Source organism: Oncorhynchus masou, chromosome 33 (genome assembly GCF_036934945.1).
Source record: "Oncorhynchus masou masou isolate Uvic2021 chromosome 33, UVic_Omas_1.1, whole genome shotgun sequence".
In the NCBI taxonomy this organism is placed as follows: domain Eukaryota; kingdom Metazoa; phylum Chordata; class Actinopteri; order Salmoniformes; family Salmonidae; genus Oncorhynchus; species Oncorhynchus masou.
The window spans coordinates 19081444-19095551 of record NC_088244.1 but is presented as its reverse complement, the minus strand read 5'-3'; the positions used below and the strand labels follow the sequence as shown (position 1 = coordinate 19095551).

Sequence of the window (14108 nt, the reverse complement as noted above, 5' to 3'; positions counted from 1 at the left end):
CAGCCGGGCTTGACAATCTGGACCCTCTATTTCTGAAACTATCCGCCGCCATTGTCGCAACCCCTATTACCAGCCTGTTCAACCTCTCTTTCATATCGTCTGAGATCCCCAAGGATTGGAAAGCTGCCGCAGTCATCCCCCTCTTCAAAGGGGGAGACACCCTGGACCCAAACTGTTACCGACTTATAGCCATCCTGCTCTGCCTATCGAAGGTCTTCGAAAGCCAAGTCAACAAACAGGTCACTGACCATCTCGAATCCCACCGTACCTTCTCCACTGTGCAATCTGGTTTCCGAGCCGGTCACGGGTGCACCTCAGCCACGCTCAAGGTACTAAACGATATCATAACCGCCATCGATAAAAGACAGTACTGTGCAGCCGTCTTCATCGACCTTGCCAAGGCTTTCGACTCTGTCAATCACCATATTCTTATCGGCAGACTCAGTAGCCTCGGTTTTTCTGATGACTGCCTTGCCTGGTTCACCAACTACTTTGCAGACAGAGTTCAGTGTGTCAAATCGGAAGGCATGCTGTCCGGTCCTCTGGCAGTCTCTATGGAGGTGCCACAGGGTTCAATTCTCGGGCCGACTCTTTCTCTGTATATATCAATGATGTTGCTCTTGCTGCGGGCGATTCCCTGATCCACCTCTACGCAGACGACACCATTCTGTATACTTCCGGCCCGTCCTTGGACACTGTGCTATCTAACCTCCAAACAAGCTTCAATGCCATACAACGCTCCTTCCGTGGCCTCCAACTGCTCTTAAACGGTAGTAAAACCAAATGCATGCTTTTCAACCGTTCGCTGCCTGCACCCGCACGCCCGACTAGCATCACCACCCTGGATGGTTCCGACCTAGAATATGTGGACATCTGTAAGTACCTAGGTGTCTGGCTAGACTGTAAACTCTCCTTCCAGACTCATATCAAACATCTCCAATCTAAAATCAAATCTAGAATCGGCTTTCTATTCCGCAACAAAGCCTCATTCACTCACGCCGCCAAACTTACCCTAGTAAAACTGACTATCCTACCGATCCTCGACTTCGGCGATGTCATCTACAAAATAGCTTCCAATACTCTACTCAGCAAACTGGATGCAGTTTATCACAGTGCCATCCGTTTTGTTACTAAAGCACCTTATACCACCCACCACTGCGACCTGTAAGCTCTAGTCGGCTGGCCCTCGCTACATATTCGTCGCCAGGCCCACTGGCTCCAGGTCATCTACAAGTCTATGCTAGGTAAAGCTCTGCCTTATCTCAGTTCACAAGTCACGATGGCAACACCCACCCGTAGCACACGCTCCAGCAGGTGTATCTCACTGATCATTTGTCCACCTTTCCTTCCAGTTCTCTGCTGCCAGTTACTGGAACGAATTGCAAAAATCGCTGAAGTTGGAGACTTTTATCTCCCTCACCAACTTCACACATCTGCTATCGCTGCAGCTGTACATAGTCTATTGATAAATAGCCCACCCAACTTTACCTACCTCATCCCCATACTGTTTATATTTATTTACTTTTCTGCTCTTTTGTACACCAATATCTCTACCTGTACATGACCATCTGATCATTTATCACTCCAGTGTTAATCCGCAAAATTGTAATTATTCGTCTACCTCCTCATGCCTTTTGAACACAATGTATATAGAGACTCTCTTTTTTTTCTTTTTTTTCTACTGTGTTATTGACTTGTTAATTGTTTACTCCATGTGTAACTCTGTGTTGTCTGTTCACACTGCTATGCTTTATCTTGGCCAGGTCGCAGTTGCAAATGAGAACTTGTTCTCAACTAGCCTACCTGGTTAAATAAAGGTGAAATAAATAAATAAAATAATGTCCTCTGCAGCAGAGGTAACTCTGGGTCTTCATTTCCTGTGGTGGTCCTCATGAGAGACAGTTTCATCATAGTGCTTGATGGTTTTTGCGACTCCACTTGAAACTTTCAAAGTTCTTGACATTTTCCAGATTGACTGACCTTCATGTCTTAAAGTAATGATGTACTGTAATTTCTCTTTGCTTATTCGAGCTGTTCTCTCCATAATATGGACTTGGTATTTTACCAAAAAGTGCTATCTTCTGTATACCACCCCTACCTTGTCACAACGCAACTGATTGGCTCACACGCATTAAGAAGGAAAGAAATTCCACAAATTAGCTTTTAACTAGGCACACCTGTTAATTGAAATGCATCCAGGTGAAATGCATCCATACCTCATGAAGCTGGTTGAGAGAATGCCAAGAGTGTGCAAAGCTGTCATCAAGACAAATGGTGGGTACTTTGAAGAATCTGAAATATAAAATATATTTTGATTTGTTTCACACTTGTTTGGTTACTACATTATTCCATATGTGTAATTTCATAGTTTGGACGTTTTCAGTATTATTCTACAATGTAGAAAATAGTAAAAATAAATAAAAACCCTTGATTGAGTAGTTGTGTTCAAACTTTTGACTGGTACTGTACAGTGTGTGTTATTGTTGGTTTTGTCTGTATGGAAAATATTGTTGGTTTTGTTTGCTATTGTTGGCTTGGTTTGTATGGAAAATGTTAAATAAATGAGTTACATTGGTAGGTAGGCTGCCGCGTAATAACAGTGTAGGTACACGTTATTTAATAGTAGCTTAGACATTTAACTATTTTGGTACATTTATCAGTCAGTGACGCCACTCTTTAATAGTCCTTCGTGCAGAGCTACAGAGCACGGCCGGTTGTGGTGTCAACATGGGAAGAGCTTCAAAGTAGGGAGAGCAGGAAGTTAGCTAACAGGTAGTCATCGGTCGAAAAGGGGGAAGCCTCAAGCCTTATCTCCGTTATCTTCCATGGCAGGTTAGTGATTTTGAATAAATCTTTTGAGGCTTTTGCTTTGGTTATGTGTGAATCATGCGTAGCAGAGGACAATCTGCCACTCACTATCGCCACCATGTCGCGTCGCCGCCACGACCTGGTGGCTGGCTGTTGCTGACCTTCTCAATCTCAATAACAAATCAAGATAGAGTAGACTATTGGTCGTATTTTACTTGGTTATTTTTTACCAACATTTGACCTACACTTATCACAAACACTGTAAATATGATTTACATTTGAGTAGACCTCGCAATAACATACATTAATATTCTGTATATGCCAATAGCAATTTGATACTTTGTACCAAGGGTTATGCGTGCAATGCTTCAACTAATGTTGCCATGCATGCAACACTGTAACCAACGAGCGTAAATACAGAATGTAAACACTTTCTCTTTTGCATGGTGCATCTTCACTAACGCAGTGTGCCCCTTGCGTGGCAAGATCAATTAATACTTCTAAAAAGGGACACTAAACCTCTTAACCCATGTTTCCTCTTGGAGGACTACTGCCTACAACCATGGTTTACATAATAGACTAGTGTAGACAGCCAACAGTGCTGTTCAGTGCCAAGTATTCAGAGTTACAATTAGACCTGCCTCTTTAATCTGACCTCAGTGAGACTAGTTCAGTTAAAGCATGTAGGGGTGTGCGTTGTTCACTCTATTTGAGATTTATTTTAAACTGTAAAACCCTTACGCACCACTGCACTTTGTATACCAGGGTTGGCTGGCCTTCTCTAGTCACTCGTAGGCTCAGTCACTGGTATACTTTTATTTACAAAGCCATTTTGGGTTTACAACCTTTTTATTTGGGCATTTTTATTGTTCCGAAATGTAGTGGGTACTCTCTTCGTTCGCTGGACTTTATCCTGCTAACTGTTCCAAATGCCCGAACTGAATTTGGTAAAAGGGCTTTTAAGTACTCTGCGCCATCGTCTTGGGACGCCTTACAAAATACTTTTAAACTGGAAGAACTTGTCCCGATTGCTATTTTTAAATCACTGATGAATGATCTTGAGACTGATTCCCTGACCTGACATTGTTTTTAACTTGCTGTTTTTGATTTTGTTATACTCGTGTGAATTATATGGTTTTTACTATATTACTTGTAGTTTTTCATGTTGTTTGTCTGTAATTTTTGTAATGACTTGGTGCTGCCTATCTTGGCTAGGACGCTCTTGAAAAAAGAGATTTTAAATCTCAAAGCCCTTCCTGGTTAAATAAAGGTTAAATTAAATAAATTAAAAATTGTTTTGCAAGAGACCATTTATGTGCTTCTGAAACAAAAGTCCTATGTTTGCTATACATTGTAAAACTAAATAAATAAATAGTTGAATTAAAGTGTGTATTTATTTGTGCCTTATCTCCTGTATTCCCTAGCTCCCTGGTCATACTCAGACGGCTACCATGTGCAGCTGCAGAGAGACTCCCAGTTCCTGTGTTCAGACCAGAGGATGCACACTGAGCTGGTGGACAAGCTGGTGCTGCAGCTCAACAGGACCTACCCTCAGATACTGACTGACAAGGAGGCCCAGAGGGTAAGTAGCCTAGTGAGTATGCTAACTGTCTGAAGGGATTGAGTACTTCACTACAGGGTGCACACAGCTTTACATCACCACTCTCACCAGGGAACCCTCACCATCCAGGCCTCTACTTTTTCAGCCACAAATGGTCATGCAATTTGAAATTATTCTGTTTTTGATACGTGTTGTGTAGTATTTTGTGATTCTAGGGAATAATTGACAATAACAGTCAGGATGAAGTACTTATTATAGATCCATGAATGCACTATGGATAATTGGGCATAAGGCAGCTGTGTGGACACTTGTGATTGGAGGCAAGTCTAATTCTGCTCCAGTTCAGGAACCTGAGTGTGCCCACTGTGGTGCGATTGGCTGAGCTGCTGGTGCACCTGCAGGGGAAGGGAGAGGAGGCGTGTCATGAGTTCTACAGGGGGCTTCAGATCCACGCCTACAATGTCTATTTCAACCTGCCTACCAGAGTCAGCCGCAGAAGAGGTACAGCGCTGAGGAGATTTACTGATCTCTTGCTGTGTGTGTCTGTCTGTCTGTATACCGGTCTTTTCTCTCTCTCTTTCTCTGTGTGTTTCTATATCTGTCTCTTTCACTGTCAGTTTCCTATTTACAGATGTTTGCCAATTTGTGTGTCTGTGTGTGATGCTGTGGAGACTGACTAACAGTGTTCCGTGTTTCTGTTCCAGAGCCTGCAGACCCAATGGGGACTAACACTGTGGCCCGCCGCATGGAGAGATATGTACTTAATGACAGGGGTAAATCCAATATTACACTAGTGCTAAGGATAACTAACGACTTGACTGGATACAAGTTGACAGTTCCTTCAGAATGCAAATGTTAGTGAACAACTATATTTCTTCTTCGAAGTTGAACGAATGACCTGTTTGGAATAGAATTTTGTGGAACTGTTGCTTCTTATGAGTAGGTTAAGCACATTTTTCAGTCAAGCATCCATCCCTGTCACCTCCATAACCTCAGCTAAGCATCATGTGGCCATTTAGTAACCTCCATTCAGTGTGATCAGCCCCAGTTCTCTGCTTTTATAGGTCAGACCAGCTCACGTGTCACTCACACGCCCGCGAAACAACCTCTATCCTAATTCCTTTGAATACTTTGATATGCTTACAATAGGTCAATGAACAGTTCTAATGAACCAGCAACTACCGATCACATGGTCGAGGGAGATATTTTTTTTTCTTTAGAGGAAGCCATGGGTATAACATCACTCATTATGATGATGCCTGCTTGTCTCTGTTTGTCTGTCTACCATGTTATGAGATTGTCTTACCATTTACACGGTCCAGTGCCCCCTCATCAAGACGATGCATACTATCTCTCCCCTCTCTCTGCAGGACCTCTGTTCTTCCTGAGTTGCTTTAGCCTTGCAGTGGGCTTAGCTCTGCTCTATTATTATGGAGGTAAGTCCTTCATTCAGGAAGAAAAGGTTTCTCATTGAATGATTAAAAATACCTTAGAAGTAGATGTTCACTGCACAATGACGTGCACTGATTTGGTAATTATGGAAGGAAAAGAAGGTTGTGTCTTATACGTTTTAACATTTCATGTCCTTGTGTCATCGATGTATTCACCCTCCCTCTCTCTCCACTTTTATTCCCCAATACTTTTGTACTTGACCTGTCATGCTCTTGCTGTCATTCACGTTTATCCATTTTTCTCCATTTCTTTCTTCCCGTCTCTCCATTCCTCCTCTCCTCTATTCCTCACTTCCTTTCCCTCTGTCTCTGTCCGACAGAGGGTAATTTGAGTGCTACTGGTCCATTTCTGAGCTTCTCAGTGCTGGGACTGGGCAGAGGGACCAGTGAGGTTCTCCTTGCCCACGCCAAGGATGGATCCAAAATTCAATAAGGCCATATTCAGTGGGAAATGCTAAAACAATTATCTTTGCAATGCCAAACATTTACCTGCAGGGGGAACTAAAATGGTGCTATTTAAAAAATATATTTGTACATACTTGTAAGTAGTATTGTATTTCAACAGTACCCCTGCATTTTTAAGTGAAAATTTGACTTATTTATTGAATATGTCTTTGTATAATCAGACATAGTGCCTCCATGCTCTTTGTAAGAGTGTCATATAGGATTTCTTAAATATCACAGGGAATCAAAATGCCCTGGTTAACTTAATCTGAACCTTTAATTCTGGGCTAACTTGAATATTTAATTTGAAGTTCTACAGCTCATTCCAAATGGAGGGCCTTTTTACTGAGGGAATGGATGACTTTTAAACATCCGGAGTGGAGGGAGACTGTAAGTCTGCACTGCACCCCAGTTTGAAGCGAAAGACTGAAAGCCTAACCAGTCTGTTGTTTGAATGTTGTCACGGTGTTGTCATACTACATTTACATGCTACCGTTTCTGAGTGTCCTTAGCAACACATCCATTTTCACCGCTCAGTGCCTTCTAACACTGTGATTGACAGTCAACAGCTTATTCACAGTCTCCAAGTCAACCTTACACTACCCCTTGCACGTCTTCACATGTAGTTGCACTGAGAGACTGACAATTACAGCTCGTTTCTATCCCATTGTTAACAGAGAACTGAGGAATATCACCATAATAAACTAACAGAATTCTTATCTTGAATGTTGTTTTCTTTTGATGGGAAGAAATGTGAATGTGCTATAATACTGTAAAGTGTTTGGTTGCGTATTGATAGTTGCACCAGTTTAAGAGAAAAAAAGTTGAAGCAAAGATCAGGCAAATTCCGTGACCCCACTCTCAGGGATGTCTCGGGTAGAGTGGGAAATGCACAAAAAAACACATATCCAATTCACACATGCATATTAGTACACACATGTACATGTGTGAAATAGGACAAATAAAGAATAACTATTCTATTTAAGAAAAATACATTTCATAATTAGGAATGTAGAATGTTCTGGGGAAAAAAACAAGAATAGACTAGTGCACATACCTGTACACACATGCTAAAACATTGCTAATGTTAGTAACAGCTGTTCTTTTTAACATTTCATTTTGGTGTGACTTGTTTTAGGAGTAAATCAGGGGTGGGAAACAATACAAACATCACAAAAAAATATATTTGGTTTACACAAATAACATACTTACACATTACAGAAGCCAGCAGCACTTCAGGCAGTATGGTGCTTTTTGGATGTTCATTTATTACCAGAACAGGGCGTATCTGTGAGAGTGGTAACCTGACAATGTAATACAAAGATCTCACATCATTGCAATAGCACCAAAAATACCACTAGAGGGCACTCCTGACCTAGCCCAGAGACATCTGCAGGCCAGATAAGAGGATAATGAAATGAGCTGCTATGAAGATGATCACAAGTGCCATAGCAGCTTTACACGACAGGTGTGGTTACTATTCTGCAGTTCAAGTGAACATGTGTATTTCTCTATGGAATCTTCTCTAGTACCCTTACTGGTTACAGTAAGATAGATGATGAGTGACGTCTGGTAGATGATGATTCTCTGTGGCAGTTAAGAGTCCTGGTGTCTATTCTCAGTAGCTTTGCTTCAGTGAGCTGTGTGTTTCTATATCTGTTTCTGTCTGTAGGGAGACCCAGATCAAAGAGCAGATGGGGAGGAGGGGTGAGTGGCGGATTGGAGGGGTGAGGGAGTGGGGAGGGTGTCACTAGAGTGATTGTTCTGTTTGAATCCCAGTACTCCCAGTCCCAACAGACAGACAGCTATTAGTCCCAATTAGAATGATCTGCAGCCATGATGATGATGAAGCGCATCTGAATATGAAATCCTTCAGAAGTTCTTTTCATTCCAGACTCCTCCAACCAACTCAGGGGTATTACACTAAGTTAGAGCCAGATACAGTGCATGAGAGCAATTGATATACAAAATGTTTATAGATCTGTCTATTGTCCTGGTTAGTGGATTTGTGTGTCACTATCTGGATCATGGTCTGTCTGTGTGATTCCATGGTTAGCAATGGAAGCTATGGGAAAGAAAGGGGAATGTATCATTAGTTTATGATGTCATGTTCCCTCAGACTCCATCAGTACATAGCTACAATAGTAATTATGAGTGTCCCTGCCAAACCTAGGATTACAATGCCATATGATCTTATTTTGAGCGGTAAGAACAGAACCGTCAAACTAGATTTTTTTTTATAGCTATTTCTATTACATTAAGCTAACCAATGAAATTCTTCACCATGAGCTGTGTATTCAATGCTGGAGACTGAATGGTACAAGGATGTACAGAGTCTGAGAAAGTGAGATGTTAATTGTGTATGCGGTAACAGTACTGAGTCTAATCAAGGCCTCAGCTTTAATGAGCAGTTCTTTCTCTATCTGCATCTGATGATAGTGAGTCACCACACAGCCAAAATAACCATGCACTCTTCTCACAGCTCTTCTATGTGTCTTGGTCTGAGACGAGATTATCAGTGGCACATCTAGCCGGGATATTGCAGATCCTTGATGTAGTGCAATGCTAGCTCTTTTATTGATCAAGTTTCACATCAACTGCTGTTCAATGCTGCAACGATTTGTTCTATTTAAATGTAGTAAATGCAGCATACTACAAGACTACGACACAAGCTGAATGTGTTCTCTATGATTTGAGAGTGAGGCACAGACTCTTTTTCCATACATGTGCCCTTCAGACCCGTCAGGCACAGTGGCCCAGGCTGTCTGAGCAAGACCCATGACGTCCTCCTTTCACCTCATAAATGTGATAAAAAATTTACATTCGGTGCTCAGCCTTCCTCAATGCTGTGGCTTGGAGTATTTGTGTGTGAGAGTGAGCGAGAGATAGGGAAAGTGTGTGTGCTTGCTTGCTGGGGATAACTACAGTACAGGGCAGGAGGCAGACACGGAGGTCACATGATCCCTGGCTGTTGTCTCTGTTTTCCTGTTGGTCTCCTACACAAACACACAGTGTTGTTTATGAAAGCAAACCTCTCTCTCATCGGGACAAACGGGTTCTGGAATGGTAAAAAGACAGTAGTTGAGTTTTGTTGGGGGGTGTTTTCTAGTGGAAGTTTCTGTCGAGTCCTGGAACAGTGCGTATTTATGGGTCAGGTTGGGGGAGCATGGGCGTTTAGGAAGGTCAGGAGATACGGAGAACAGGACAGCTGCTGAGTCATGGACAAACTATTGGGGGAAAGTGCAAACAATTCCTGTTTGCGTTTGAGAGAGGGGAGAAGAGAGAACGTGTGTGTACCTAACGGGGTGGTGATGCATTTCTGTGTCCTGGTCAGGCCTTCTGATTGGGTTTCTGTACTCCAAAGGCAGTGATGAAGACGTTGACTACTACGATGACGAAGACGAGGCCTGTGGCCAGGTTCTCCATTACATTCAGCCTGAAGTGTTTACTCTGGTCATTCAGGTTCCACCGCACTGTGGAGAGAACAGGGGAAATTGGTACAGATGAGCTTTACAAACACTCACAGCATGCACTCGCAAACACACACGTATGCAAACATAGACTCCCTCTCTCTCTCACACATACACACAGAGAACTCTACACACACATGAAAAGAATCATCCTGATTGAGTGATAGCGGCTAGCCCGGGACTGGAGCCAATCCATAGTGACATACTGCTTTGTACTCGGTGCTCTGTATAAGTGTCTCTCAGGCCTGGTCCTCATGTACCCCGGACTGAACTCTGCCAACTCTCTGCTGCTCAGCTCAGAGGAAACATATGTGTGACCAGGACACAGTGAGTATAAAGAACAAAAAGAATAGCTTAACACTGCAGTGGGCTAAAATCAGGGTCACACAGTGTTTCTTGGTAGTCTTAAACAAAACTACTTTGAAACAAACACATACTGTACACCACACACACATGGTTATGGGCTGTGCCATGTCAGATATAGAGTTGAAATGTATTACATTGAGTTTGCATCCCAATATTAAGATTTATATACATCACAGAAGACTGAAATATAACAAAAGCGTTTGACATAGAAACACCAGATTTTCGTTGTTTAACTGTTTTTTTTATGTTTATTAATTATGAAATGATGAAAAGTATTAATAACATTCTACCCAGGAGACCACTAGAGGGCGATTTGATCATTTGACTGCTGGAAAGAGCTACGTCTATTCTTTTACAGAGGGGCATGGTTAATGGTATCTATGAATATGTGTGTCGTGGATGTAGATGTTCTGATAATGTTATGTGTTTGTGTACCACAGGAGGCTGCTGAGGGGAGGACGGCTCATAGTAATGTCTGGAACGGAGCTAATGGAATGGTATCAACCTACTGAAAACCAAGTATTTGATACCATTCCACCTATTCCAATCCAACCATTACCATGAGCCCATCCTCCCCAATTAAGGTGCCACCAACCTCCTGTGGTGTGCACGTGTATGTGTGTCTGGGGGGCAGATTAGAAGATGTTAAACGTTGTGAGAAACCCTGCCTGTGTCTCTGGTTGTGTGTGTCTGGCCCAGGCCAGGGGGGAGGGTATGTAAGGCATTCACAGCACACACCACCAATTGAGTATTTAATAGAACTCCCATTAGCCAAGGCAGCAGCTACTCTTCCTGGGGTCCAAACAAGAATAAAACAATTGCATCACAACAAAACAACAGCCTACATCATAAATAAAACTATACATCATACAAGACATGACTACATTATTTATCTATTATAACAAATGTACAATATAAAATGTACAATACTACAATAATACAACACCACAATGTATGTGTGTGTGTGTGTGTGTGTGTGTGTGTGTGTGTGTGTGTGTGTGTGTGTGTGTGTGTGTGTGTGTGTGTGTGTGTGTGTGTGTGTGTGCGAATGCGTGTGTCTCTTCACAGTCCGTGTTGTGAGGTGTTGTTTTATACGTTTTTTAAATGCGATTTTACTGCTTGCTTGAGTTACTTGATGTGGAACAGATTTCCATGTAGTCATGGCACTATGCAGTACGTTGTGCTTCCCAGAGTCTGTTCTGGACTTAGGGACTGTGAAGAGACCCCTGGTGGCATGTTTGGTGGGGTATGGGTGTCTGAGCTGTGTGTTAGTTGTTTGAACAGTCAGTTTGAATGGTCAAAGACATGGGGGGGGGGGGGTCAGAGGGAAAGAGAATGGGAGAGAAGGGGGGTAGAGGGGGAAGGGGGAGGCGAGGTTCTAGGGTCACATGGGTTTTGAATGAGGAGCAGATGCATTATGGGTGAAGAAGAGAGGAGAGAGGGAGAAAAGCAGGGCAAAGGGAATAGTAGAGGAGATATGGAAGGTGGAGAAGGGGGGGGGGGGTTGGGGAGGAACAAGAGAGAATGGGAGGATGGGGGAGTGGAGGTATGGGTTGAGCAACAGTCAATGGGGAGAAGAGGGAGGGCTCTGGATAAGAGCGTCTGCTAAATGACTTAAATGTAAATGTGAGAGAAACAGGGAGAGTGTGATGGCTCTGACATGCAGGTTCAGTGCATGATCCCTTCAAATGGAGTTCACTAGTGGAAAAGTAAAGCCTTGTGACTTAGTGAATTAGTGTTAATTCAGAGAGAGAGTGGTTAAAAACATATGGGCTGGACATACTAAGTGTTTTCCTACTGGGGACTGTAAGAGATGAATTACAGTGATGTGACCTGCACCATTCATTAACTATCTGGTTTCACAAGAAAATACAATTTAAACCAGAGTGACATGGTGCAGAAATCATGGGAGCAAATGTGAGGGCAGTGATGTAGACATGATGAAGAGCAGTCTCTGTGATGTAGACATGATGAAGAGTAGTCTCTCTGATGTAGACATGATGTAGAGCAGTCTATGTAATGTAGACATGATGAATAGCAGTCTCTGTAATGTAGACATGATGAAGAGTAGTCTCTATGATGTAGACATGATGAAGAGCATTCTATGTGATGTAGCCATGATGAAGAGCTGTTTCTGTAATGTAGACATGATGAAGAGCAGTCTCTGTGATGTAGACATGATGAAGAGCAGTCTCTGTCCAGTACTGAAGATCAAGGTCACTGTCAGCCTGTACGGTCACACCTGAAGAATTCAATCTTCAACAGCATAGCATTTGACCTTGTGGGAACCAACTAAATGTTCCCAGTTGGTCACATTTTTGTTTGTTTACTATTCTTGTGGGACTTCTGGTTCCCACAAGAATGGTTAAACACATCCACACGCACACACACACACACACACACACACACACACACACACACACACACACACACACACACACACACACACACACACCTGGTCACATGCCTAGTTGCCATGGCTACAGCACCTTAGCAACGCCGCAGTAGGTAATTGGTTGTATGTCAGGAAACATTGGACTTGATAGGTATGAGGTCATCCTCAGTTAAGGTCAACACAAAGTGTTGAGGAGGAGGAAGTTATAAAACACATGTTCACTGATGAAGATGAGACACAAAAGGCTCATGAAGATTGAGAGACAGAAGCGGCTCCATTTAGATAGCGTGCTAGTGTCAAAAGAGTCCATAATACAGCAATCATTACGCAGGTTTAGAATGCAACTGTCTAATGTAGGCCTATTTAATGCAAACACAAAAGCGTTGCATTCAATACACTTCTTGTAAAAATGTCCTCCAGAGATACAATGTTGTTATACTCACCGATGAAGATGAGGAGGACCCCCACAGTGACCTGTAGGCTGAGGGAGATGCTGATGAGAGTGATGAGGGGAGTGTACAAGGAGAAGTCTGGCCCCTGCTCCAGGACAGCCTTCAGCTGGGAAGCGTTGGCCATGAGCAGGGCTACGTCCAGCATGCTCTCTGCTGCACTCTTCTTATTGGCATAGTGGTTCATGTTCAGGGGATCAGAGGGGCTGCCACCGTGCCAGACACCTGTATGGGGGACCTGGAGACACAAACTCATGTCAACAATACAATCAGATACCTGGTTATATTGTTGAAGAACACGCACATAACGCACATTTTCACATAAACCTCCCATTGACATCAATTTATGATTTAGACTTGCTTTTTAGGTGGAAGTTTAGCTTACACAATGAGACAAAACACAGTCAGTGATCATCTATGATGTGTTAATGCTGTTATCATATGCACCACTATCATATCTATCATATTATAACAGTAAAGGCATTATGAAAAACACATCCATGTTAGTAAACAAACACTCCCATTAAGTGCAGGCGAACACACACACACACCTTGGCTAAGTCCCAGACTATGAGCTCATCTCTGCGGGTATCCCCCCACCCCCAACAAACACACTACGCACCTACACCCCTTCACCTAGTTACACTGAATGCTATCTATATGTTTACATTGCAAACCTGTCTATGTTTACAAGCACACTCTAGTGGCCCAATACTGTGGCTGTGGGGTTAGTGAGGACTTTCCGAGGCACAGAGGAACAACACCAGGTGCAGGTCGAGGACACTTCAGGACAGGGATCTCTGGTCGTGAAGGGATACTGCTACTTTGTTCCTGCCCTGTGTGGGAACTGTCCATTAACTTTGTCAATCTGATAATTTAAGTAGCCTACTGAATGTGAATGCATCATATTTTTGTATATGTCATAAAATGAATAATGAATACATTAAAGCCATATTATATGTCTCAGATGAATGAAGGATGTATGATTAAATGAATCAATTCCTCCAGGTATTGATTCCTCTATGGCTGATGATGTTAGATAGCAGGTCATATGGGGAGTTCGGGACTGCTCTGATGACTACGTCCCATTCAGCTCCCCCCGAATTCTGTTCAGGGGCCTCAGTTATCAAAGTGCGTGCGCACAAAAAATACGTGCATCAGTTT

The 14108-nt window shown here is 42.8% G+C and overlaps 2 protein-coding genes across 3 annotated transcripts in view; one reads left to right on the top strand and one right to left on the bottom strand.

Moving 5' to 3' along the window:
- Positions 1-2691: 2691 nt before the first annotated feature.
- Positions 2692-6976, top strand: LOC135527529 (caspase recruitment domain-containing protein 19-like). The gene is made up of 6 exons (XM_064956028.1): positions 2692-2832; positions 4233-4390; positions 4711-4870; positions 5074-5142; positions 5740-5805; positions 6141-6976. Exons 1-6 carry the CDS (start codon positions 2826-2828, stop codon positions 6251-6253), a joined length of 573 nt encoding a protein of 190 aa, XP_064812100.1. The 5' UTR covers positions 2692-2825; the 3' UTR covers positions 6254-6976.
- Positions 6977-7499: 523 nt separating this feature from the next.
- The window catches only part of LOC135527969 (ninjurin-1-like), a 100241-nt gene continuing 93632 nt past the window's right edge, over positions 7500-14108 (bottom strand). Inside the window, exons 3-5 of one of the 2 annotated variants that reach the window (XM_064956679.1) lie at positions 12939-13182; positions 9562-9737; positions 7500-8329 (exon numbers count right to left, since the gene is read on the bottom strand). In XM_064956679.1, coding sequence (XP_064812751.1) covers positions 9595-9737; positions 12939-13131 — 336 coding nt within the window. In that variant the 5' untranslated portion in view covers positions 13132-13182 and the 3' untranslated portion in view covers positions 7500-8329; positions 9562-9594. Of the gene's footprint in view, positions 9738-12938; positions 13183-14108 lie in introns of both variants that reach the window. The other variant, XM_064956678.1, reaches the window with a different exon arrangement.